The 26,206-nt window shown below is 59.3% G+C and overlaps 3 protein-coding genes across 3 annotated transcripts; all 3 read right to left on the bottom strand.

Annotated features, from left to right (window-relative positions):
* Positions 1 to 4,717: 4,717 nt before the first annotated feature.
* ELANE (elastase, neutrophil expressed) lies at positions 4,718 to 9,026 on the bottom strand. The gene is made up of 5 exons (XM_060181385.1): positions 8,941 to 9,026; positions 8,616 to 8,772; positions 5,883 to 6,024; positions 5,054 to 5,284; positions 4,718 to 4,964 (listed from the first exon to the last, which is right to left on the bottom strand). The coding sequence occupies exons 1-5, from the start codon at positions 9,005 to 9,007 to the stop codon at positions 4,791 to 4,793; spliced, it is 771 nt and encodes a 256-aa protein (XP_060037368.1). The 5' UTR covers positions 9,008 to 9,026; the 3' UTR covers positions 4,718 to 4,790.
* Positions 9,027 to 12,612: 3,586 nt separating this feature from the next.
* Positions 12,613 to 16,016, bottom strand: PRTN3 (proteinase 3). The gene is made up of 5 exons (XM_060181384.1): positions 15,935 to 16,016; positions 15,249 to 15,414; positions 14,986 to 15,127; positions 14,059 to 14,289; positions 12,613 to 12,825 (listed from the first exon to the last, which is right to left on the bottom strand). The coding sequence occupies exons 1-5, from the start codon at positions 15,999 to 16,001 to the stop codon at positions 12,673 to 12,675; spliced, it is 759 nt and encodes a 252-aa protein (XP_060037367.1). The 5' UTR covers positions 16,002 to 16,016; the 3' UTR covers positions 12,613 to 12,672.
* Positions 16,017 to 21,523: 5,507 nt separating this feature from the next.
* AZU1 (azurocidin 1) lies at positions 21,524 to 26,053 on the bottom strand. Its single transcript, XM_060181383.1, has 5 exons — positions 25,820 to 26,053; positions 24,712 to 24,868; positions 23,519 to 23,663; positions 22,681 to 22,914; positions 21,524 to 21,790 (listed from the first exon to the last, which is right to left on the bottom strand). The coding sequence occupies exons 1-5, from the start codon at positions 25,905 to 25,907 to the stop codon at positions 21,602 to 21,604; spliced, it is 813 nt and encodes a 270-aa protein (XP_060037366.1). The 5' UTR covers positions 25,908 to 26,053; the 3' UTR covers positions 21,524 to 21,601.
* Between the last annotated feature and the right edge of the window lie 153 nt (positions 26,054 to 26,206).

Raw genomic sequence — 26,206 nt, 5'->3', positions numbered from 1 at the left:
ACTTTAAGCAACTGGCAGCCGGTTCTGGGGTCCCTGCCTCTGGGTTCTGGTGCAGAGCTGCCCAGGGGGTGGGGGGCGGCCCCTCGGGCTGGGCAGCCGGCAGAGGGGAGCCCCAGCCCCCAGTCGGTGTCCCCAAACAGCCCTTGCAAACCCCCAGGTTTCACAACCTCAGAAGGTCCATTGGTAAACAAACAACTACATCCTCCTCTCCTCCTCCCTCACTCCCTCCCTCCCTTCTTTCTCAGGCTTCTCTTCTTTCTCCAAGTTGGAAAGGAGGTCGGGTGGGGGTGGGGGACCCTCTGGTCTGACACCCAACCTGCCTCACCCCCCAGGCAGCTGGAATGACTGTTGGGGCCCAGCAGCAGAAAAGCAAAGAGGAACTGGGCAGACTTCTAAATGAGAAGCTGGGGCCACCTTTGGGGGTGGCTGCATCCAGGTGCCGGGACCAGCAGGTGTGGCTGCATCCGGGTGCTGGGGCCAGCTTGGGGCTCTTCCTCAGGTTCCTCTTTCCCTTCAATGGGGGGTGTGACTCATTGAGGCTTTCTGGACCCCCTCCCCAAATCTCACAGCTTAAGACGGTCAATGTGAACAGACAGATGGGACTGGGTGGGTGTGGGGTCCGGGGCCAGAGCGCAGGTCCCAGAAATAGCGGCTGGGGTAGCCCAGTGGGTAGCACACAGGGTGTGCTGTTGAAATCACATATAAAAATAATTGCGAGTATTCGAATCGTTTTTTCAGGATATCTCAATGCCAAGCCTTTCTGGTGTTTATGGCCCTGAAATCCTGAAGCCTTTTATTACCTCTCTCCATCTCCTGGTCCTGGTGAATCATTAGCCAAGCTTTTTCTTTTCCTTTTTTTTTTTTTTTGTGGACTGTTTCACCATAAAAAAGAAACTGCTGAGATTCAGGGCTCAGAAGTTATAGTGTGAGCCAATTCTGGGTCAGTGCCACTCAACTGTTTCTGCACCCTGATCCCGGGGTCAAGGCTTCTGTTCACATTCCCCATTTACAGCAGAAGGGACGTCCTGGGTTTGACTCCACATCCTCCATGTGCGAGAACTCAGTCTGTGCTCCCTCTCCAGAGATCAGCACGTTACATTTTTAATATTTTTTTTGTTAATTTTATTTATTTATTTATTTATTTTCTCTTTTGTTGTCCTTGTTGTTTTTCATTGTTGTAGTTATTATTGTTATTGATGTTGTCATTGTTAGATAGGACAGAGAGAAATGGAGAGGGGGGAAGACAGAGAGGGGCAGAGAAAGATAGACACCTGCAGACCTGCTTCACCGCCTGTGAAGCGACTCCCCTGCAGGTGGGGAGCCGGGGCTCGAACCGGGATCCTTATGCCGACCTTGTGCTTTGCGCCACCTGTGCTTAACCCGCTGCGCTACAGCCCGACTCCCTTAATATTTATTTTAAGGATTTGCAAGAAAGCTCATCTGGGCGGCTCCTGCTTGACCCTGTGGTGCCAAGGTTTGAATCCAGAGCCTCGGGGCTGCTAGTCCAGTGAACCACCTGCTGCTGTGCGCCTGGGGCAGCGACTCGACCCTTATTGTCATTTGAGCTCTTACTTTCTCCAGGTCTGTGAAGCCTGGCCATCCCGCCCGCCACCCCTGGCGTGCTATTTTTAACTTCAGGGAGACACTGAGGGAGGAAAGACGCCCGGCCCCACTCCACCGTCCATGGAGTTTTGCTCAGCTCTGTCCCAGTGCCCTATGTGGTACCAGGGCTTGAACTCAGGACCTCACACTTAGTAAGGTGTGTGCAATCCTAGGTGAGCTGTGTCGCAGCCCCGAGCTTTCCACAAAGCGATTCTTTTATTTAGTTATCGAGAGAGAAGCAGGGCCTCCCATCCCTTTGGTGCAGGCACTGCTGGGATCAGACCCAGAACCTCTGGCCTGAGAGTCCAGTGCTCTGCCCACTGCGTCCCTCCTGGGCTGCAGGAAGTGCATTGGTATGAGGGAGAGGAGAAAGCAAAGCTCAGAGGCCCTGGAGGGTGGAGGACACCTCCAAGGAGAACTCCAGGGGGCGTGGGAGGTGGCGCCCGGAACCTGGGCTTGAGACCCAGCACCTCATGGGAACACCTGCAGGGGGATCTTCATCAGAGGTGCAGATGTCTCTTTCCTGCTCTGGCTCTCTTTCCTTCTCTCTCCCTTCCTCTCACTCTCACTGAGGGGGGGATAAAAAGGGAAGAGGCCGGGTGGTGGACCCACCTGGTAGAGCGCACACTTCAGAGTGTGCAAGGATGCAGGTTCAAGCCCCCTTCCCCCGCTCCCCACCAGCGGGGGAGCTTCATGAGTGGTGCAACGGGGGCTTCAGGGGGTCTCTCTGTCTCTCTTCCTCCCCTCCCCTCTCAATGTCTCTGTCTTTATCTAAAATATATCAACTTTGTGTTTGTTTTTTAAACCAGAGCCCTGCTCAGTTCTGGCTTATGGTGGTGCTGGAGCTTGAACCTGGGACCTTCAGGTAGGAGAGTCTGTTTGCTTAACCATCGTGCTGTTCCCCCATCCTAATAAAGAACAAAAAAATTAAAAAAATAAGAGGCAGCGGTTGAAAAACAAGATCAGAAGAGAAAACACAAGTAGAACCTGAACTGGAGTAGGTGTATTGCACCAAAGTAAAAGACTCTGGGGTGGGGGGGGAGTACAGGTCCAAAAAGGATGCCAGAGGACCTAGTGGGGATTGTATTGTTATGTGGAAACTGAGAAATGTTATGCTTGTACAAACTATTGTATTTACTGTTGAATATGAAACATTAATCCTCCAATAAAGAAATTAAAATAAATAAATAAATAAAAGACATGGACTGTGCTCAGCCCACGAGGACACGGGGTGGCGTGACATCAGCCAGAGTCTCTGAAATTGCAACAGTCTGGAAGTAACCCAGGGCCCAGGAGGGTGGGGAGGAAAGGGACGGTTCCCAGCGGCTGGGCTGGCAGTGGCAGGGCCCCCGGGAGGGCGGGGGGCAGGGGCAAAGAGTGAGGCCGGCTGGGGAGGAGTCAGGTGGCAGAGGCCAGGCTGCCCAGCTCCAGGACAGGGGCAGCAGTCTGGGGGCATGGCTGGTGACCCTGTGTCCCAGTGCTGTGGCTCCCAGGGTCCTTGTCCCCTCCCCCAAACAGTGGGCTGGGAGGTGGGGAGGGCTCGTTTCTGCCCCCTGATGAGACCCCCAAGGCGGCCTGGTGGGTGCTGTCCCACCCCAGACAGCAATTCAGTCCTCCTCTGGGAGAAACTGAGGCACAGAGATAGGGCTCACACCCAGATCTGGGAAATGTGGGAATTCTGGGGTGGAGGCTGCTCTCCATGGCCTTTTCCAGCGCCTGGGGGCGGCAGGAAGCAGCGCTGGAGGCAAGAAGGGTCACTGTGGGCCTCTGCTGCCACCCGGTGGCCAAAGCAGGGAGTGCTGCCCCCCCCTCGGGGTCTCTGTGGGCCTCTGCTGCCACCCGGTGGCCAAAGCAGGGAGTGCTGCCCCCCCCTCAGGGTCACTGTGGGCCTCTGCTGCCACCCGGTGGCCAAAGCAGGGAGTGCTGCCCCCCCTCGGGGTCTCTGTGGGCCTCTGCTGCCACCCGGTGGCCAAAGCAGGGAGTGCTGCCCCCCCCTCAGGGTCACTGTGGGCCTCTGCTGCCACCCGGTGGCCAAAGCAGGGAGTGCTGCCCCCCCTCGGGGTCTCTGTGGGCCTCTGCTGCCACCCGGTGGCCAAATCAGGGAGTGCTGCCCCCCCCTCAGGGTCACTGTGGGCCTCTGCTGCCACCCGGTGGCCAAAGCAGGGAGTGCTGCCCCCCCCTCAGGGTCTCTGTGGGCCTCTGCTGCCACCTGGTGGCCAAAGCAGGGAGTGCTACCCCCCCCTCAGGGTCATTGTGGGCCTCTGCTGCCACCTGGTGGCCAAAGCAGGGAGTGCTGCCCCCCCCTCAGGGTCTCTGTGGGCCTCTGCTGTCACCCGGTGGCCAAAGCAGGGAGTGCTGCCCCCCCCCTCAGGGTCTCTGTGGGCCTCTGCTGCCACCCGGTGGCCAAAGCAGGGAGTGCTGCCCCCCCCCTCAGGATCACTGTGGGCCTCTGCTGCCACCCGGTGGCCAAAGCAGGGAGTGCTGCCCCCCCCTCAGGGTCACTGTGGGCCTCTGCTGCCACCCGGTGGCCAAAGCAGGGAGTGCTGCCCCCCCTCGGGGTCTCTGTGGGCCTCTGCTGCCACCCGGTGGCCAAAGCAGGGAGTGCTGCCCCCCCCTCAGGGTCTCTGTGGGCCTCTGCTGCCACCTGGTGGCCAAAGCAGGGAGTGCTGCCCCCCCCTCAGGGTCTCTGTGGGCCTCTGCTGCCACCTGGTGGCCAAAGCAGGGAGTGCTGCCCCCCCCTCAGGGTCACTGTGGGCCTCTGCTGCCACCCGGTGGCCAAAGCAGGGAGTGCTGCCCCCCCCTCGGGGTCTCTGTGGGCCTCTGCTGCCACCCGGTGGCCAAAGCAGGGAGTGCTGCCCCCCCTCGGGGTCACTGTGGGCCTCTGCTGCCACCCGGTGGCCAAAGCAGGGAGTGCTGCCCCTCCTCAGGGTCTCTGTGGGCCTCTGCTGCCACCCGGTGGCCAAAGCAGGGAGTGCTGGGGCCCAGGAGGGTCTCTGTGGGCCTCTGCTGCCACCTGGTGGCTTCAGGAAGTAGCTCTGGGGGCCTGAGGGTCTCCTTGGCTTCTGCTGCCACCTGGTAGCCGTGTTCCACAGCTGCACTCCCAGAAAACACACGGTTTAGAAAATGGGAGTCCTTTATTGGCAGGTTGCTTGTGGGGGCGTTGCCTGGAGCTGGGGCCATGGGGCACCTCAGTGGGTCTGGCAGGCAGGTGCCACCCTGCGGAGGACAGAGCTGATCCAGTCTGCGTACTGGGCAACAGGCGCAAAGGCGTCAGGGTAGAAGCCGGAGCCGCAGCCACCGCGGATGTAGGAGTCTATGCCATGGACCACCCCGTTGCAGAGCAGTGGGCCCCCCGAGTCCCCCTGTAGGGCGTTCAGAGGGTCAGGACTCAGGAAGAGGGGAACAGGGACCTGGGGTGCAGCTTTCCCCCTGAGGGACGCGGGTCACTCACAAAGCAGATGCCAGCTCTGCGGCGGCGCACCAGGGTGCACAGGTTGGTGCGGGGACACAAGGAGGTGACCACAGTAACGTTGAGCTGCTGCAACACGCTGGGTGTGGGTCGGTTGTCCCCGAGGCGGCCCCAGCCCATGGCCAGGCAGCGGGTCCCGGCAGGCACACTCTGATCCTGAGCTGGCAGCTGTGCCACCCGCACATTGGCGTTGAGGGCGGCCGAGCCATTGAGCTGCAGGGGGAGGAGGCGCACGGGGGGGCAGGGCAGGGCAGGGGGCACCGGGTCAGAGGTAGGTCAGGATGGGGGTACAGGGTGGGGGTCAGGCCAGGGAGCCCTCCCACCAGCGCTCAAACACTCCCAGCTTCAGTGACCCAGGTGGGCGGGGGCTGTGACAGGGGGCAGAGTCAGGAATAAGAGTTTAATGAACGTGTGTTTTCCCAGAGCTGAGTGGCACACAGGCCTCCGTCTCTGCGTCTCTCTTTCTGTGTGTCTCTTATAACCCTTTAACTGTCCAGGAGGTAAAGCCCTGACCTCTCAGGCATGAGGTCAAGTTCCATACCTGATCACATGTGCCTGAGGGAGACAACATCTGTCTGGCCCGCTCCTTATCTCCCTGGTCTTTGCCTGGTGCCCCCGGCTCGGCACCCGGTCCCAGCCCCGCCCCCAGTCTGGCCCCGCCCAGAGAACAAGCCCCACCCACATCCCCGCCCACCCCTACGATCCACAGCCCCACCCCCGAGCTCGTGGCTCCGCCCATGGTCCCACCCCCTGGGCCATCATCCCACCTCTTAGCCCCAGCCCCGCCCCTCTGAGCCCTGGCCACGCCCACCTGCAGGAGCACAATGTCGTTTCGCAGGCTTGTGGGGTTGAAGCCATTCTCGAATATTCTGCGCACCCCAAAGGTCTGCCGTGAGGACTCCCGCTGTGCCAGGTTGTGGGCGCCCAGCACCACCCGCACCGTCTGGAAATTACTGTGGGGAGGGGGTGACACGGGGGTGGGAAGGCGAGGCCTGCCAGCATGGGCATGCCCCCAAAAGGACAGACCTGGCAAGGACAGACTCACAAGAGAACAGGCCACCAGGAGCTCCGCCCCCCAGGACAGGACAGCCCCCAGGATAGGACAGCCCCCAGGATAGGACAGCCCCCAGGATAGGACAGCCCCCCAGGATAGGACAGCCCCCAGGATAGGACAGCCCCCAGGATAGGACAGCCCCCCAGGATAGGACAGCCCCCAGGATAGGAAAGCCCCCCAGGATAGGACAGCCCCCAGGATAGGAAAGCCCCCCAGGATAGGACAGCCCCCAGGATAGGACAGCCCCCCAGGATAGGACATCCCCCTCAGGATAGGACAGCCCCCCAGGATAGGACATCCCCTCAGGATAGGACAGCCCCCCAGGATAGGACAGCCCCCTCAGGATAGGACATCCCCCTCAGGATAGGACAGCCCCCCAGGATAGGACAGCCCCCCAGGATAGGACATCCCCTCAGGATAGGACAGCCCCCAGGATAGGACAGCCCCTCAGGATAGGACAGCCCCCCAGGATAGGACAGCCCCCCAGGATAGGACAGCCCCCCAGGATAGGACAGCCCCCCAGGATAGGACATCCCCTCAGGATAGGACAGCCCCCCAGGATAGGACAGCCCCCCAGGATAGGACAGCCCCTCAGGATAGGACAGCCCCCAGGATAGGACAGCCCCCCAGGACAGGACAGCCCCCAGGATAGGACAGCCCCCCAGGATAGGACAGCCCCTCAGGATAGGACAGCCCCCCAGGATAGGACAGCCCCCCAGGATAGGACATCCCCTCAGGATAGGACAGCCCCCCAGGATAGGACAGCCCCCCAGGATAGGACAGCCCCCCAGGATAGGACAGCCCCCAGGACAGGACAGCCCCCAGGATAGGACAGCCCCCAGGATAGGACAGCCCCTCAGGATAGGACAGCCCCCCAGGATAGGACAGCCCCTCAGGATAGGACAGCCCCCCAGGATAGGACAGCCCCCCAGGATAGGACAGCCCCCCAGGATAGGACATCCCTTCAGGATAGGACAGCCCCCCAGGATAGGACAGCCCCTCAGGATAGGACAGCCCCCCAGGATAGGACAGCCCCCAGGATAGGACATCCCCCTCAGGATAGGACAGCCCCCCAGGATAGGACAGCCCCTCAGGATAGGACATCCCCCTCAGGATAGGACAGCCCCCAGGATAGGACATCCCCCTCAGGATAGGACAGCCCCCCAGGATAGGACAGCCCCCAGGATAGGACAGCCCCCCAGGATAGGACAGCCCCTCAGGATAGGACAGCCCCTCAGGATAGGACAGCCCCCCAGGATAGGACAGCCCCCCAGGATAGGACAGCCCCCCAGGATAGGACAGCCCCCTCAGGATAGGACATCCCCCTCAGGATAGGACAGCCCCCCAGGATAGGACAGCCCCCCAGGATAGGACATCCCCTCAGGATAGGACAGCCCCCAGGATAGGACAGCCCCTCAGGATAGGACAGCCCCCCAGGATAGGACAGCCCCCCAGGATAGGACAGCCCCCCAGGATAGGACAGCCCCCCAGGATAGGACATCCCCTCAGGATAGGACAGCCCCCCAGGATAGGACAGCCCCCCAGGATAGGACAGCCCCCCAGGATAGGACAGCCCCTCAGGATAGGACAGCCCCCAGGATAGGACAGCCCCCCAGGACAGGACAGCCCCCAGGATAGGACAGCCCCCCAGGATAGGACAGCCCCTCAGGATAGGACAACCCCCCAGGATAGGACAGCCCCCCAGGATAGGACATCCCCTCAGGATAGGACAGCCCCCCAGGATAGGACAGCCCCCCAGGATAGGACAGCCCCCCAGGATAGGACAGCCCCCAGGACAGGACAGCCCCCAGGATAGGACAGCCCCCAGGATAGGACAGCCCCTCAGGATAGGACAGCCCCCCAGGATAGGACAGCCCCTCAGGATAGGACAGCCCCCCAGGATAGGACAGCCCCCCAGGATAGGACAGCCCCCCAGGATAGGACATCCCTTCAGGATAGGACAGCCCCCCAGGATAGGACAGCCCCTCAGGATAGGACAGCCCCCCAGGATAGGACAGCCCCCAGGATAGGACATCCCCCTCAGGATAGGACAGCCCCCCAGGATAGGACAGCCCCTCAGGATAGGACATCCCCCTCAGGATAGGACAGCCCCCAGGATAGGACATCCCCCTCAGGATAGGACAGCCCCCCAGGATAGGACAGCCCCCAGGATAGGACATCCCCCTCAGGATAGGACAGCCCCCCAGGATAGGACAGCCCCCAGGATAGGACAGCCCCCCAGGATAGGACAGCCCCTCAGGATAGGACAGCCCCTCAGGATAGGACAGCCCCCCAGGATAGGACAGCCCCCCAGGAGTTTAGCACACCCCCTGGACAGACCTGGAGAACAGCCCCTCAGGACAGCGCCGTAGGACAAGATGACTCCCTGGGAGTTCAGGATCCCACAAGACAGCCCCCCAAGGACTTAGCCCCCCAGAGGACAGCCCCCAGGAGGGCACCCCGGGCTCCACTGCAGATGGGGGTGCTCACAAGTTGTTAACACAGTGGGCAGCTGACATGACGAAGTTGGGGGCGATGAGGGTGGCCCCACAGAAGTGTCCTCCTCTCCGCTGCAGGGACACCATGAAGGGCCAGGCGTGGGGCTGGGCTGGCCGGCCCCCCACAATCTCGGAGGCCAGTGCAGGGCCTGAGGACACACGGGAGGGGGCTCAGTTCCACTCCCTGCCCCCATACCAGGCTCCTTTCTCATAGTAACCCCATGGGGAAACTGAGGCTGCTCAACCCCCAGCAGAGAGCTGATCACCCAGAGCTCCGGGTCCCTCTGGCCATAGAACAGACAGATGGGCCCACTCACCGCCCAGCAGTGCAGCCAGCAGCAGGGGGGCCAGGGCAAGGCCTGGGGGTCCTTGGTGGTGGGTCATGCTCAGGCGGGGCTCTCTGATCTCTGCTTCTCTCCCCCAGGGTCCCCCTTATACCCTGACTTGGGGAGGCCGTTGGGGTTACCCCACGGAGGGGCTGGGCTCCCACTTCCTCTGGGATGTGCGCTGACAGGGAGGGGGTGCTGGGCAGGAGGGGGACATGGCAGAAGGCCACAAACCGCAAGCTGCCCTGGGGACAGGCTCCCTAGGGAATTAGGGAGTCTCAGGTTCTGGCTCCAGCTGGAAGCTCACCCCCACGCGGCCCAGTTCACCCAGCATGGAGCAAGAGTTCTCAGGGGTGTGGTGGACACAGGACCAAGTGGCCTCCCTGGGCCAGGGGCAACAGAGCCTGGAGCCTAGACCCCCCACTCCACTCCAGCTGGAGGACTGGGGTCCACTGTCCCTGAGCCCACTGTCCACTGCTCACTCTGCCAACTGCCCCCTCGGGTCTCTGCTCTCTCAGGCCCCCACCCCCACTGGGAAGGACCAGCAGGAGCCCCGTGTGACACCTCTGCCTGAGCGGCAGCCCCCCCATTCTGTTCCTCTTCCCAACAGCCAGGATGCAGCCCCCCACAACGGCTTTCCTCAGCTGTCGCAAGAGCCAACGTCTCCCGGCGACCAAACCCTAGGATGGAGACAACGAACATTTCCATGGGATGGGGCATGGGTGGGGGCCCCTGAGGCCAGGGTGTGCAGGGCCAGGGCTGCAGGCTGCAGTGACATTACAAATGTGCCCCTCTGATGCCTGAACTCCGTGGGCTCCACCGAGGACTTGGAGGCCTCAGGCCATGTGTTTGTGGTTGGTAGACCTGGCCTGGGTTTAACTGATTGAACCTCTACCTCATCTAGTCACGTATCTCCTGAGGGTACCCCCCCCACACACACACACACCACCAGCCATGTGCTCCCAGGGAGGCCCTTGAGTTCATCCCCAGTGAACAAACACTGCTATTACAGGGCCTGGAGGCTGTGCCTGGGACCAGGGTTTGAGCCCCCAGCACCATGTGGGAACAAGGGGGAGACTGCACCATGGTGGAGGCAGCTGCGGTGTCTCACCTCCTTCTCTCTGCCTCTTGCTCTCCCCCAAAGCTTTTCAACCTCTAGCTGGAAAAGAAAGAAGGGAAAGGAAAGAGAGAGAGAGAGAGAGAGAGAGAGAGAGAAAGAAAGGGAAGAAAAACAGTTCCCAGCAGCAGTGGTATCCTGTGGACAGAAAGCCCCAATGAAACCTGGATGGCAAGGAGACAATGGTGATGGTGGTGTTGATGGTGGTGATGGTGGTGGTGATGGTCGTGGTGTTGATAATGGTGGTGATGATGATGGTGGAGATGGTGGTGGGGATGGTGGAGATAGTGATGGTGGTGATGAAGGTGATGATGTTGGTGATGATGGTGGTGATGGTCATGGTGTTGATAATGGTGGTGATGATGGTGGAGATGGTGGTGGTGATGGCTGTGGAGATGGTGGTGGTGATGGTTGTGGAGCTGGTGGTGGTGATGGTTGTGGAGATGGTGGTGGAAATGGTGGTGGAGATGGTTGTGGTGTTGATAATGGTGGTGATGATGATGGTGGAGATGGTGGTGGAGATGGTCGTGGTGTTGATAATGGTGGTGATGATGATGGTGGAGATGGTTGGTGGTGGAGATGGTGATGGTGGTGGTGAAGGTGATGATGTGGGTGATGATGGTGGTGGAGATAGGTGATGGTGGTGGTGATGATGGTGGTGATGATGGTGATGGAGATGTATGTGGTGGTGGTGAATATAGGTGATGGTGATGGTGGTGATGATGGTGATGGTGGTGGTTGTGATGGTGGTGATGATGTGTGTGGTGGTGATGATGGTGGTGGAGATGGATGTGGTGGTGATGGTGATAATGCTGATGGTGGTGGTGAAAATGGTGGGTGGAGATGATGGTGGTGACCGTATTGATGGTGATGGTGGTGGTGATGTGGTGGAGATGTGGTGACAGTGTTGATGATGGTGATGATGGTGATGGTGGTGGTGGTGGTGCCTTGTAGGACTTACTTATGTCATCAGGACTTCACTGCTCTGGGCTGTCTTTCCTGTGAGCTATGGGGTAGAGGAAGCCTGAGCAGCTCTGGGACAAGTGGTGCTGGGGCTTGAACCAGGGGCCACAGATGTGCCACTCCTGGCCTCTGCCAGCTGAGCTATATCCTGGCCATACAAAGTGAAGGAAAGAAAGAAAGAAAGAAAGAAAGAAAGAAAGAAAGAAAGAAAGAAAGAAAGAAAGAAAGTAGTGGTTGCCTGGGAGGGAGGAGTGCAGTGGTTGGAGCATTGGATGCTCAGCCTTGAGGTCCCAGGTTCGAGCCCCAGCATTGCAGGTACCAGAGGGCAGCCCTGCTTTTGTGCTCCCTTGTGTTAGTGAATGAACCCGGCTTTGACCTAGCACGTTATGATGGGGCCCTCCTCAATCGCTATGGAACAGGCCATGGCCGGTGCGCCGCTATGTTCCATCGCTGGGGAGCCAGAGACGACCCGAACTGCCCCTGCGGCTCCAGACAGACTATGACCCACATAGTCAACGACTGCCACCTCTCCAGATTCAAAGGAGGTCTCGAAACTTGACATCAGGCTCAACCTGACGCTGTTGACTGGCTACGGAAGAAGGGCAAACACTAGAAGAAGAAGAAGTGAATGAATGAGCTGCAGAGTGGCCTATGGGTATCTCCCCAGGGCTGGAAAGTGGGGGAGTGTCTCTGAGCCATGACCCCCTGAGCTGTGTGTCCCACTGCCTCCTGGGCCCTCCAGACCTCCCCAAGCAGTGGTGCAGGAACACTCTGGAACATCCCTGTGGGTTCCTTCCCTGAAGCTCAGCCACCCCCATCCCCCCAATGTCTGGGAAACCGCCCAGAGCTCCCCTGCCCCCAGCTTGGCTTGTGGAATGTTCCGAACCACCTTCCCTCCTGTGATCTGCAGAAATGCCCCCAGGTGGCTCCATCAGTGAGCTGCGCCCACACACCCCAGTAAGCCACACTGATTCCCCACTGCTGGGCTCCCCAAAATTCCCTCTGTGCCCATACAAGCCAAGTCCTCTGTTGCTCGAGTCTGGACACTGCCACCAGGGGGATGCAGAGAGTCTCTGTGGCCTCTCCCAAGGGCCAGGCTATTAATACCCTCTGCCCAGTCCTCGTCTGGGGACCCCACCTGCCACCCCTCCTCTGCCTGTGTCCATTGTAGGAAGTAGAGTTTGTGCTCACTGAGGTCCCTCCCCCAGTCTTTCCTCTTTCCACCCATTCTGCTGCAGAGCTGGGCATTGCTACCTCCTCCAGGAAGTCTTCCCTGGCTGGACCTGAGATCCATTGGCCCCTGGGCACTCCATGCCAGGAAGCCTGGCCCTTGGGGAGTCCCTGAGCTGGGAGAGACCGTTCTGGGCATGCCACCCCCATCCTGAGGTCCCAGGCAGGACTCTCAGAGAGCTCTGGGACATGTCTGGGGCGGTGGGGAAACTGAAGCATGGAGACAGGTGAATGTTGCTGGGTCGGACTGGAATCATGTCTTTGGGCATCCTGGGAGCCCACCCCGAGCTTGGAGTTCTGGGTCACAGGAGCTGGGGCCCCAGGCAGCTCCCCCAGGAAGGACAGATAGACAGAATGACAGACAGGAGCCCAAGAGGTCTCAGTGTTTATTGGTGTCACGGTCCCACCCCGGCTCAGTTGCTGTTCAGCACCCCGCGGATCCAGTCCACGTAGAGGGCCACCCTCGCGTAGAAGTCAGGGAACTGGTGGTTGGCACACTCACGGATGATGAAGGAATCCACTGCCTGCAGCACCCCATTACAGATCAGGGGGCCTCCGGAGTCTCCCTGGGGAAGGGACAGGCGTGAGCCCTCTCGGGCTAGCCTGGGGCCTGGGGGAGAGGGGCTGTCTGGGGATGTCACTGTGTGAAAGTTATAGAGATGGACGGACAGAGGGTGGGAGAGAGAAGCCCTGGGCCCCTCTGGCACAGGCGGTGCTGGGGCTCGAACCCTGAGCTCAGGCATGGCCGTCCTGCCCCAGGAGCCCGAGCCCCAGCCCAGGGTGTGGGGGTGGTCTAACACAGACATTAGGGGCTAGCAGGTGCTGTGTATGAGGACCAGGGCTTGAGCTCCAGGGCCACACGGGAGCACCACAAATGGTGCTGGGGCAGCTCTGTGGATGGCGGAGTGGGGCCGTGGCGTCTGTCCTGTCTGTCTGTCAGTCTGTGTGGAGACAGCTCAGCAGACGGAGCACAGGACTTGCTGTGTGTGCTGGAGCATTGCTCTGGCATATATATATATATATATATATATATATATATATGTATGTGTATATATATATATATATTACTTTTTATATGTATGCATTATTATAGCGTTTTCTTTCTTTCACCAGAGCCCTGCTCAGGTCTGGCAGATGGTGGTGCAGGGGATTGAACTAGAGACCTTGGAGTCTCAGGCAGGAGGGTCTCTTTGCAGGAACATTATGCTTCTTTCCAGGCCCTGGTTTCTCTGTCTCTGTCTCTCTCTCTGGCTTATATTAAACGAATTTTCAAATAAAGCTGGCCTTGGGGTGGTGGTGGTCAGGAAGTGGTGCACCTGGTTTATCGCACATGTTACCATGTATGGGGATGCGGGTTTGAGCCCCTACTTCCCACTTGCAGTGGGAAGCATTATGCATGGTGTCTTTCTGTTTCTCTCCCTCTGTTTCCTCTCCCTTCTCAAAATAATGGCTGTGGTGAGCGGTGGATCCATCGTGCAGGCAGTGAACCCCAGTGATTACCCTGGTGGCGATGCAAATAAATAATCAAATATAAAGATCAGACTCATTTGTTAGTCCTGGGGAAGTGTGGGGATGGCTTCTCACAAAGGCAAAAGTCCCCTGGATCAGCTTCTCCTCAGTAAATGGAGACTGGGCTTGAAAGAAAGACTGTTTTAGTTAAAGGACTAGGCTAGAGCATGACGTGCAAAGTCCCCCAAGGCCCCGAGTGTCCCCCATGTCTCCCTGCACCCCGTGCCCCCCATCCCCCACCTCCCTGTGTACCCCGTGGGCAGGGGTGCCGGCGAGGGGGCAGTACGTACGAAGCAGATGCCTGCCCTGCGGCGAGGCACGAAGGTACACACGTTGTGCGGACGGCACAGGAAGGTGACCACGGTGACGTTCAGCTCCTGCAGCACGTGGGGCAGCGGGTCCCGGGTGCCCAGGCGGCCCCAGCCCATGGCCAGGCAGGCGGTGCCGTGGGGCAGCTCCTCCCCCTGCTGGGGCAGCGGGGCCACTGCCACCTGGGCATTGATGCTGGCGGGGCGGTCCAGCTGGGCAGAGAGCAGGGGGAGAGGGTCAGCCGCCTCCTCCAGGGAGCCCGCTGGGACTGCGCTCCCCCCCACACACACACACACACGTCTCTCTCTGTTCCGTTCACTTCCTAGGAGTGCACGGGTTGAGTGACCACTGAGGGGCACTGAGTGGCATCTTGGGCGCTGCCCTAGGGAGCTAGGGTGAGCTCCCCAGAAGAATGACCCCCCAGCTAGAGGGCACAGTGCTAAGGCAGGGGCCAGGGCCATTGTGCGGGGGCTCCGTGAGGCCCTGTACTACCCCAGGGACCCTGTCACTGCGGTTCCAGAAGTGCTGGGGAAGAATGGACAGCCCTGCAGCTGGATGGCCCCGCCCTCACCCCGCCCCTCTGGAGTAGGTCTTCCAATCTGAGTCTCGTCCTCCAGGCCCCGCCCCTCCAACACACCTGGCTGTGGCCCTAAGGCCCTGCCTATCTCAGAGGCCCCTCCCACCTCTCAAGCCCCGCCCCTCTGGAGTGGACCTTCGTGTCTGAGTCTCAACTTCCCCTTTCGGGACCTGCCCCAGCCTTACCCCTCCCACTCAGACCCAGGCCCCGCCCACCAGCCTGCCCCAGCCTTACCCCTCCCACTCAGACCCAGGCCCCGCCCACCAGCCTGCCCCAGCCTTACCCCTCCCACTCAGACCCAGGCCCCGCCCAGGGCGTAGGCCCCGCCCACCTGCACCAGGAGCACGTCGTTGAGCTTGAGATCCGGGTCGTAGTCATTCTCGAACAGTCGAGCGATGGAGAATTTCTGCTGGGTCGGCTCCTCCCTCTGCAGGTCGTGCGCGCCCAGCACCACGCTCACCATGTTGAGGTTTCTGAGGGGTCGGGCGCTGCATGGGTGTCCGCGAGCACCCCTGGGACCCCCACCCCAGGGCACCGGTCTGTCTGCAGGGCTGCACCCCCGGGCCTAGCTGCGGAGGGCCGGGCCGCACTCACATGTTCTGCAGGCAGTGGGCGGCCGTCAGCACGAACCGCGGGTGGACCAGGGTGCCCCCGCAGAAGTGGCTGCCCGGCCGCAGGCGCGCCTGCAGCGAGGCCATGTAGGGGCGCGAGTGGGGCTGCGCCTCGTGGCCCCCCACAATGCGGGCCGCCCGCACGGCGCCTGCGGGCAGGGAACAACCGGCTGTGACCCCACCGGCTCGGCACCCCGCACCCTGAGTCCAGCCGGCGGGGGGTGGGGGTGGGGGGGGGCATTGTCGCACACCCAGGGCTCCCTGGAGGTGGGGGCGTTTCTTTCTTTTCTTTTATTTGCTGAGACAGAGATTGAAGGGAAGGGGAGGGAGGGAAAGAGACAGCGAGACGCGAGACATCTGCAGCCCTGCTCCGGCGCTCATGAAGCTGCCCCCCTGCAGGTGCGGATGAGGGCTGGAACCCAGGTCCTTGTTCCTGGTGTCACACGCACTTGCTCGGGGCGCCACTGCCGTGCCCCTAAGTGGGCACGTCTCTAATCTGGGGCTCTGCTGATGGGGACTGAGGCAGGGCCCAGGGCTCCCCGTTTCCTCACCCCTGCCCGCTGCCCCCCAGCCTCTTATCCTGCCTGGTCCGGCCTCAGTCTCCCATGAGGCACTGGGTAGTCAGTCCACCCCAGATGGACAGATGGACAGGCGGACGGGCTCACTCACCGGCCAGCAGTGCGGCCAGCAGCAGGGGCGCCAGGGCAAAGCTGGGGGGTGCTTGGCGGTGGGTCATGCTCAGGCGGGGCTCCCTGGTGTCTGCCCTTCTCCCCCCGGGCCCCCCTTATACCCCGACTCGTGGAGGCCGTTGGGGTTGCCCCACTTCCTGGGGAAGTGCTGGGAATTTGGGGGTCAGAACACAGTCCCAAGAAGCTACTGGGAGGCTTGAGGTCCCCACTCTGCGCCTTTTCCCCCCGTCTCTCATTACAAGTTAATATTTATAAAAAATGAAAATCCAGGAGGCTGGGTGGTGGCACACCTGGTTGAGCGCACATGTTACCATGTGCAAGGACCTGGGTTCGAGCCTCCGGTCCCCACTGCAGCGGGGAAAGCTTCACAAGCGGTGAGGCAGGGCTGCAGGAGTCTCTCTGTCTCTCTCCCTCTCTGTGTCCCCCTCCCCTCTCAATCTCTGGCTTTCTCTATCCAATAAAGAAAGATAATTTTGTAAAAAATTGAAAATCCAGGGGCCAGGTGGTGGTGCACCTGCCTGAACACACATGTCACCATGGCTCAAGACCGGGGTTTGAACCCCTAGGCAGGTCCCGCCTGTGGGGGGAGGGGGCTTTGAGAGCAGTGAAATGAGGCTGCAGGTGTCTCTCCTCTCTCTCCCTAATCTGCCCCTCCCCTCTCTGTTTCTATCCCCAAAAAAGGATAAAATATTGTATCATAATTTTTAAAAATTATTGGATAGAGACAGAGAAATTGAGAGGGGAGGAGATAGAGAGGGAGGGAGACAGAGAGACACCTGCAGCCCAGCTTCAGCCCTTGTAAAGCTTTCCCCCTGCACGTGGGGAGCCGGGGCTTGAACCTGGGTCCTTGCACACCGTAATGTGTGCACTTAACCAGTTGCACCAGCACTTAGCCCCCAATAAAATATTGTTTAAAACTTTTAAATTTAATTTTATTTTACTTTATTGTGTTTTATTTATTTTCCCTTTTGTTGCCCTTGTTTTTTTATTGTTGTTGTTGTTGCTGTTATTGTTATTGATGTCATTGTTTTTGGATAGGACACAGAGAAATGGAGAGAGGAGGGGAAGACAGAGGACGGGGAGTGAAAGACAGACACCTGCAGGCCTGCTTCACCGCCTGTGAAGCGACTCCCCTGCAGGTGGGGAGCCGGGGGCTCGAACCAAGATCCTTATGCCGGTCCTTGTGCTTTGCGCCACGTGCGCTTAACCCGCTGTGCTACTGCCCGACTCCCTGTGGGTTAAGCGCAGGTGGTACAAAGTGCAAGGATCCCGGTTCGAGCCCCCAGCTCCACACCTGCAGGGGAGTCTCTTCCCAGGCGGTGAAGCAGGTCTGCAGGTGTCTGTCTTTCTCTCCCCCTCTCTGTCTTCCCCTCCTCTCTCCGTGTCTCTCTGTCCTATCCAACAACAACAGCATTAATAACAACAATAACTACAACGACAAAAACAACAACAACAAGGGCAACAAAAAGGGAATAAATAAATAATAAAGACTTAATAAACTAGGGGGCAGGGCACTGCATTTCCTGGGGCCCGAGGTCCCTGGTCCCATGCTGGCCACCCTCCCTCCAGGCTCTGCCCCTCCCAGCCCCTAGTATTGAGCCGTTAGAAGCAGTTAAGTCAATCCCTTTCTGGGGTGGGGGGGGGGGGCCTGGTGGGCACCCAGCTCGGGAGCCTGAACCGCTCCCATGTCGAAATGGCTGTCCTTACGGGAGGCTGCGGGATTCCGGGACCAGCCTCCCCCCCACCCCATGGGCTCCCATCCAGTCTTGCACAATGGGTGGGGGCAGCACAGGCAGGGGATCTCACTGGGCTCTGCTGAGGTGTCCCCAGCTGGCTTGGATCCAGGCAGGGTGCAGTGACCTCTGGGGGAGGGCCATTGGGGAGCATGAAGACCCCTAACCCTGGTGGGGCCACCTGGGCCTGAGCTTGGGGTGCCCGCAGGTGGCCCCCCCCCGGCCACCCCCCATGTGCTCGGTTGCCCTTCCCCTGTGCTGTTATACCAGCTGCTGCAGCATCTCTGTCCCACGTTCTGGGGACCAGGAAGGGAGCCCCAGGGCATCACTGCTTTTTATTTATTTATTTTTCAAAAACTTTTATTATCTTTATTTATTGGATAGAGACAGCCAGAAACCGAGAGGGAAAGGGGAGACAGAGGGGAGACAGAGAGACACCTGCAACACTGCTTCACCACGCGAAAAGCTTTCCCTCTGCAGGTGGGGAACAGGGGCTGGCTCGAACCCAGACCCTTGAGAATTGTAACATGTGCACTCAACCCGGAGTGCTGCCACTCGGCCCCCCTTCACTTCTTATCAGTAGAGGGGTCTTCTACATGTTCCATTCTTTCAGAGAGAGACTGGAGAAAGAACCCCCTCCCTGGTCCCCGTCCCCTCCCCAGGGAGCTTTCCTGGTGCCAGCCACAGAGCTGCCATGTGGCGCCAGGGCTCCCGCCCGGGTCCTCATGCAGAGTGAGGTGGGGCAGATCGGTCCACGCAGGGAGTGGTCTCTGGCCCCGTTGAGTGTTTCTCTTAGCTCGGTGTTGCTGATATTTACCTGCTTTTTCAGATCGAGACCTATACATTCTCCGGCTACGATCAGTGCCCGCACCCGCACCACATTCTTACACACAGGATGTGAACATGAGATTCTAAGCAACACTTCGCGGTACACCAAAAGTTATCCAGACGCCTAGATGAAGCATGAAGTTAACTGTAGTCTCCTTACTTATTTACCATCTGCTGCAGCTCAGAAAAATTAGCAACAGGTCCTCAAAGATGTATTCTAAACATTCAGACATGACAAAGATGCCTGTGATGAAATCGCACGGGAGATGAATGCACGATGGTTAAGAGACTCAATTTTTCCCCTCTACTGGGGGCCGGCTTACAGTCACAGCAAAACAGAGCAGTTGGTACATGTGTAACATTTCTCAGTTTTCCATGTAACATTCTACCCCTTCAGGTACTCTCTGCATCATGTTCCAGGACCTGAACACTCCGCCGACTCCAGAGCCCTTGATAGGACAGAGAAAAATTGAGAGGGGAGGGGAGATAGAGCGGGAGAGAGACGGAGAGACATCTGCAGCCCTGCTCCACCACTCAGGAAGCTTCCCCCTGCAGGTGGGGGCCTGGTGCTCGAACCCAGATCCATGAGCATGGAAGTACGTGCACTCAGCCAGATGCACCACCACTTGGCTTCTACATTTATTTATTTTGTTTTCATTATTAAACTTTTAAATTAATTATTTCTTTTAATTTCTTTATTGGGGAATTAATGTTTTACATTCAACAATAGTTTGAACATGCATAACATTCCCGGTTTTCCATATAACAATACAACCCCCACTAGGTCCTCTGTCATCCTTCTTGGATCTGTGTTCACCCCACCCACCCACCCCTTAAATTAATTATTGAGAGAGAGAAAGAAGCAGAGCATTACTGTGGCACCTGTGGTGCTGGGGATTGAACTCAGGACCTCGGCCTCTAAGTACAAGGTTCTAAGCACTGCGCCACCACCTTGGCCACTACCTTTTTTTTTTTCCCTGCTCAGCTCTGGCTGAGGGTGGTTTGGGGAATTGAACCTGGGACCTCGGAGCCTCAGGCAGCAGTTTTGTGGAAGACAACTAGCTGTCTCCACAGTGTTGTCTTTATTTGCTATTATGGAAATCACGTAAGTGAAAGGGCTGATGTAGTTAGAGAGGAACCAGGTTCGAGCCCTCGGTCACTAGGGAGCCCCACTGGCCACTCTCTAAGGGGGAGACAGAGCCCGGGGTCTCCTGCAGATGTCAGCCAAGCAGGCTGGGGAGCCTCGGGTGGGTAGTGGAAGTGGAGGAACAAGGCGGGCTGGGCCTACTTTGCCCCTGGCTGGCCCTCCAACAGTCCCCGAGGGCCTGGGTCCACCCAGTCAGCAGGTGGGGGCTGGTCCTGGCCTGGGGCAGGGTGTGTGTGTGGGAAAGTTGCCCCTCTGGGGGGCAGGCCATGTTTCACCCTGATAGGGGCCTCCAGCCCGTGGGGTTCAGATAGGGACCCTGAGCCCTGAGCACTTCTCCTCTGGGCCCACCCTGGCACCCCACTCTGGGGGCCACCATAGCTGGGGTGCTGGGATGCAGCCTTGGGACCTCAGGCACGGGGCACGGTGTCGCCCAGCCGGATCCCCAACCCCCTTTGTAAGATTTATTTTGATTTTTAAAACATTTATTTATTTATTCCCTTTTGTTGCCCTTGTTGTTTTATTGTTGTAGTTATTATTGCTGTTGCTATTGATGTCGTTGTTGTTGGATAGGACAGAGAACAATGGAGAGAGGAGGGGAAGACAGAGAGGGGGAGAGAAAGACAGACACCTGCAGACCTGCTTCACCGCCTGGGAAGCGACTCCCCTGCGGGTGGGGAGCCGGGGGCTCGAAACCGGGATCCTGACGCGGGTCCTTGTGCTTGGCGCCACCTGCGCTTAACCCGCTGCGCTGCCGCCCGACTCCCATAAGATTTATTTTTATATTTAAACACCTTTATTTCATTTGATAGAGACTAAGAGGAATAAATAAAGGAAAGAGGAAGTAGAGAGACAGAGAGACAGAGAGACCCCTACAGCCCTACTCCATCGCTCGTGAAGCTTCCTCCCTGCAGGTGGGGACCAGGGGCCAGGGCTTGAACCCGAGTCTTTGTACCTGGGGACATATGTTATCAACTGGACACAACACCACCCAAGCCCCATTATTTATTTATTTGGTTGGTTGGGTTTTTTTTTTGCCTCCGGGGTTATCACTGGGGCTCAGTGCCTGCATTACAAATCCACTGCTCCTGGAGGCTATTTTTTCCCTTTTGTTGCCCTTGTTTTTTTATTGTTGTTGTAGTGACTGTTGTTGGTGTCTTGGTTGTTGGATAGGACAGAGAAACCTAGAAAGGTGGGGAAGACAGAGAGGGGGAGAGAAAGACAGACACCTGCAGACCTGCTTCACCGCCTGGGAAGCAACTCCCCTGTGGGTGGGGAGCCGGGGGCTCGAACCGGGATCCTAATGCCCGTCCTTGCGCTTCATGCTACATGCACTTAACCCGCTGTACTACCACCCGACTCCCCCATTATTTGTTTACTAGTTACTGAGAGGAGAGAGAGAAGCAGAGCCTCGAATAAAAATAATGATAATAATAAATAAAAAGAAGCTGCAGAGCCTCCCTCTGGAACGTGAAATGTTGGGGGTGGAACCCCGAGCCTCAGGCCTGAGAGTCCATTGCTCTGCCCACTGCACCCTCCTTTCTGGACTGCTATATTATTTATTAATTTTTTGTTTATTTATTTATTATGTTGTATTTATTTGTCTGGGGCTCAGTGCCTGGGTGTCTGGCCCTGGGTGCCTTCTTCCGGGCGCATGATGGGGGTTCAGTACAAGCTGTGTGACCTGTGTGCGACCTCATCCTCTCTGAGCAGACTCAGCTTGGGTTCTCAGGCTGGGAGAAGTTCCTGCCAAAAGATGGGGACCCCTAGCCACCTCCCACCACCCCAGCCAGGACCTGCGGCCCCTGAATGCCCCCCCCCCACCTGATCCTCCTGAATGCACAGTCAGGCCAGAGAAGAGAACATGGCTTTTTATTAAGCACGTGGCGGCCAGGCATGGGGGGAGGTAACATGGGGTACACAGGAGCAGGAGGGCACTTTGTCACAGAGCCCCCACCGGCTGGGCGGGTGCTTCCGGGCCCCCAGAGGGCTGGTTCAGCACAGAGTCAATCCAGTCCCGGAAGCTGCTCACCGGGGTGTAGAAGTCAGGGCCACGGCCACAGGGCTCCGGGGAGAAGGAGGCCACACCATGGGCCAGGCCGTTGCAGACCAGGGGGGTGCCCCCGTCCCCCTGGGGAGGACAGGCCAGTCAGGACCCCTGGCACCCCAAGCGCTGCATGTTAGGCCTTCTCTTTGCTCCCTGGGGCCGCTCCTCCTGAAGTCGGAGTCCCTCCCATGTGCCTCGAACCCCAACGCCCCAGCCTGGTCAGCCCCCCAGCAAAAGCTGCGAAGGAAACCACAGGCCAAGGAGACCCTAGACCTGCAGCCCCAGGCCCCAGGGCTCCCCAGTTTCGGCAGAGCTGCCGGGCCCTGCCACAGCCCTGTGAGCCCGGCGATCTGCCAGCTGAGGTCTGGAGGGGAGAGGGGAGGGGGTGCAGAGCAGTGGAGGGAACCCTGGGTCCCAGAGCTTGATGCCCGTTACTCTTGCTCCCTCGCAGATTTAAAAGAAAGATTTATTCAGAGGGAGATTTCAGGAAACTCACTGCCAGTAGCCAGAGCTGAACAGGACGGGTGCTTAAGCAAATAATAAGAAACTTCAGATTAAAACACAGATCTGAAACAGGACTACTCGCAGACTCTGCCTTGCTCTGCTGTCCCCAGGTCTGGACCTGGTCTCCCTGTCCCCACCCCGACAGCCTCCCCCAGGCACCCACAGCCTGTAGAAACCCCCCTTGGGTATCTTCCAAGCCCCTCAAAGGGCAGCCACCCCCTCCCAGGCCTCTAGACTACCTACTCTTTCCTGAGGCTCCCCCAAGAGTGTCCAATCTCCCAAAGTTCCCCAGTCCCTCCGACAACCCCCAAGCCTCTAGGACTCCCAAGGGTGCTGACCCCCTCCGAGGAACCCAGTGGATGCTGACTCCCAGCCAAAAGCCCCCAGGACTCCCAGGGTCCTCATAGGCTTCGTTACCTCTATGGGTGCTGAGCCCTCAGCCCCCTGAGGAGCTGCCCCCCAGGACCCACCTGACAGATACCACCACGTCCAGAGGGGACTTGGGTGCACAGGTTTCCGGGGCGACACGGGCCCTCGGGTGTCACAGTGACGTTGAGGACCCGGAGTATCCTGGACAGGTGTCTGCGTCGCCCCTGGGTGCCCCAGCCAGCCACCTGGCAGCCCGTGCCGGCCTCCAGGGAGGCATTCTGGGGGGGCAGCGGCAGCAGCGACAGGCCACCGGTCAGGTTGGCTTCTCGATCCAGCTGGAGGGAAACAGAGTCAGGCGGGGGGGGGGGGGGGGGGCCCAGAGCAGGAACCAAATCACAGGTGGCAGAAGGGTCCCCCACTGCATGGAGCCGGCCCCCAACTTAATGAGGCCTCAGGTTCCCACAATACCCTGCTCCCCAAACACTCAGGAGACTAAGACCCCCAGGCCCAGAGCCCTCAGCCTACCAGGACCCCACCCCCGGGGACACCGGAACCCTCAGTCCCTAAGCCCCGCCATCCCCAAGGAAACCCTGAGCCCCTGAGGACCCCCAAAACCCACTCCTTCTGAGAGCCCCCAGTCTACAGCCCCACAGCCCGGTTAAGATACCCCACCTGCAGCTCCCCAGCCCCCCTGAGATCACCACAGCCCCAATGAGAGCCCCTAGCCCCCCTGAGACTGCTTGAGACCCGCCCAGCCTCCAGCCCCCCAACCCCTGCTCCCTGAACCCCCTGACTCCCAGCCCCTCGCACCCCCTGAACCCCCTGACCCCCAGACTCCCAGCCCCTCACGCCCCCTGAGCCCCTTGACTCCCAGCTCCCAGCCCCTCACGCGCCCTGCCTCCCAGCCCATCGCACCCCCTGCCTCCCCCTCACCCCCACCTGCAGCAGCAGCAGGTCATTGAGATTCTCCTGGGGGTTGTAGTCCCGCTCATTGATGCCCGCCACCGAGAAGTTCTGGCGGGAGGGCTCCCGGCGCAGCCGCAGGTTATAGGCACCCAGCACAACCGAGGCTGAGCCTGGGTTCCTGGTGGGTGGGGGACACACATGGCCACTAGGAACCCCAGTCCACTAGGCTCCACACCCTAAGACCCCAGCCCCAACATTCCCAACTCCTCACCTCCAGGTCCCCATAACCCTGACTGTTCTCACCCCCGGACTCCTCTCCAGGACCCCTCCCCTGGACCTTCCCCAGGACTACCCTCCCCAGAACCCCTCCCCAGGACTACCCTCCCCAGAACCCCTCCCCAGGACCTCCAAGACCCCCTTCCCCAGGACCCCTCCCCAGGACCTCTCTCCAAGACCCCATTCCCCAGGACCCCTCCCCAGGACTCCCTTCCCCAGAACCCCACCCCAGGACTCCTCCCCAGGACCCCTCCCCAGGACTCCCCTCCCCAGAACCCCTCCCCAGGACCTCCAAGACCCCCTTCCCCAGGACGCCTCCCCAGGACCTCTCTCCAAGACCCCATTCCCCAGGACCCCTCCCCAGGACTCCCCCAGAATCCCACCCCAGGACCCCTCCCCAGGACTCCCCTCCCCAGAACCCCTCCCCAGGACCTCCAAGACCCCCTTCCCTAGGACCCCTCCCCAGGACCTCTCTCCAAGACTCCCTTCCCCAGGACCCCTCCCCAGGACCTCTCTCCAAGACCCCATTCCCCAGGACCCCTCCCCAGGACTCCCTTCCCCAGAACCCCACCCCAGGACCCCTCCCCAGGACTCCCCTCCCCAGAACCCCTCCTCAGGACCTCCAAGACCCCCTTCCCCAGGACCCCTCCCCAGGACCTCTCTCCAAGACCCCATTCCCCAGGACCCCTCCCCAGGACTCCCCTCCCCAGAACCCCTCCTCAGGACCTCCAAGACCCCCTTCCCCAGGACCCCTCCCCAGGACCTCTCTCCAAGACCCCCTTCCCCAGGACCCCTCCCCAGGACCTCTCTCCAAGACCCCATTCCCCAGAACCCCTCCCCAGGACCTCCAAGACCCCCTTCCCCAGGACCCCTCCCCAGGACCTCTCTCCAAGACTCCATTCCCCAGGACCCCTCCCCAGGACCACTCTCCAACACCCCAGTCCACTCACCCCCTCCCGAAGCAGCTGGCCGCGGTCAGAACGAAGCGCGGGTGGATCAGAGCACCCCCGCAGAAGTGCCGGCCCTCGCGCTGGAGGGAGGCCAGGAAGGGGAACTGCCTGCGCCCTGCTTTCCTGCCCCCCACGATGTCTGCACGGGTGGCCGAGCCTGGAGGGGAAACAGCACATCCAGTGTCGCCCTCCATGAGACCCTGCCCCACTCCCGGCGCCTCAGGCACCCCCTCACCCCGCACCCCTCCACCCCACACAGTGGAGGACCCCTGGGAGCACTCACTGGGCCCAGGGTTCCCCAGCAGGCTGACCAGCAGGACCAGGAGTGTGGCTGGAAGCATGGCAGCAAGACTGGGGGGGCACTGGGGGCCGGGGGCCCTTATACCCGTGGGTGGCCCCACTACACCTCTCAACCCCCACCCCCAGGGAAGTTGCCCAAGACCCCCCCACCCCCACCCACCCACCAACTGCCAGGCTGCAGGCTGCTCCAAGGGCTCCTGGCCTCAATGTCCCCAGGCCTGGAGGAGACAGAGTTAATTATCCTCTGTATCCTTAGAACTCCAGCTGGAGCAAGAAAGGGGGAGGCGGGTAGATAGCACAGGGGCTCTGCAAAAAGACTCTCTTGCCTGAGGCTCTGGGGTCCTGGGTTCAATCCCCAGCATCACCATCAGCCAGAGCTGAGCAGGGCTCTGAGCTGGCTCTCTCTCTCTCTCTCTCTCTCATAAAAATAAAAACAAAATAAAATAAATTACTTAAGGGCTGGGGAGACAGCACATTAATTCTGCAAAAAGACTCTCCTGCCTGAGGCTCTGGGATCCTGGGTTCAATTTGCTGCGCGACCCATCAGCCAGAGCTGAACAAGGCTCTGGTCTCTCAAGCTATCTCTCTATAAAATAAAATAAAATAAAATAAAATAAAGGCTGAGGAAACAGCGTAATGGTTGTGCAAAAGATATTCATACTTAAGGCTCCAAAGTCCCAGGCTCAACCCCCAGTGCCATCATAAGCCAAAGCTAAGCAGGGCTAAGGTCTTTCTCTCTGTCTTTCTGTATAGATTTCTTAAAATATAATAATAATAATAATTTAAAATAAAATATTAAGAAAATTACTTAAGGGCTGGGGGCCAGCACAGTGATTCTGCAAAAAGACTCCTTCCTGAGGCTCTGAGGTCCTGGGCTCAATCCACAGCACCATCATCAGTCAGAGCTGAGCAGGGCTCCGGGGAAAATAAAATAAAAGAGAGACAGAGAAGGGATGAGAGAGAGAGCCACACTCCACAGCTCTGCTCCACCACCCATGGAGCTCCCCACTGCCATGCATGACACTCTCCTGTGGTACCAGGACTCGAACCCGGGTAAACTGCCCTGCGTGGCGTGACCACCCCATGCCTACTCCCCTCCCCCCATTCCCCCCAGGCCTCGGTTTTTCCAGAGTGTCAAGGGGACATGGCACCCCCACACCCCCCCCCATGGTCAGGAGGCCTCAGCCTCCAATCC

Source organism: Erinaceus europaeus, chromosome 23 (genome assembly GCF_950295315.1).
Source record: "Erinaceus europaeus chromosome 23, mEriEur2.1, whole genome shotgun sequence".
Classification (NCBI taxonomy): Eukaryota; Metazoa; Chordata; class Mammalia; order Eulipotyphla; family Erinaceidae; genus Erinaceus; species Erinaceus europaeus.
The sequence above is the reverse complement of the archived record's forward strand: the minus strand, read 5'-3'. Positions and strand labels throughout refer to the sequence as shown.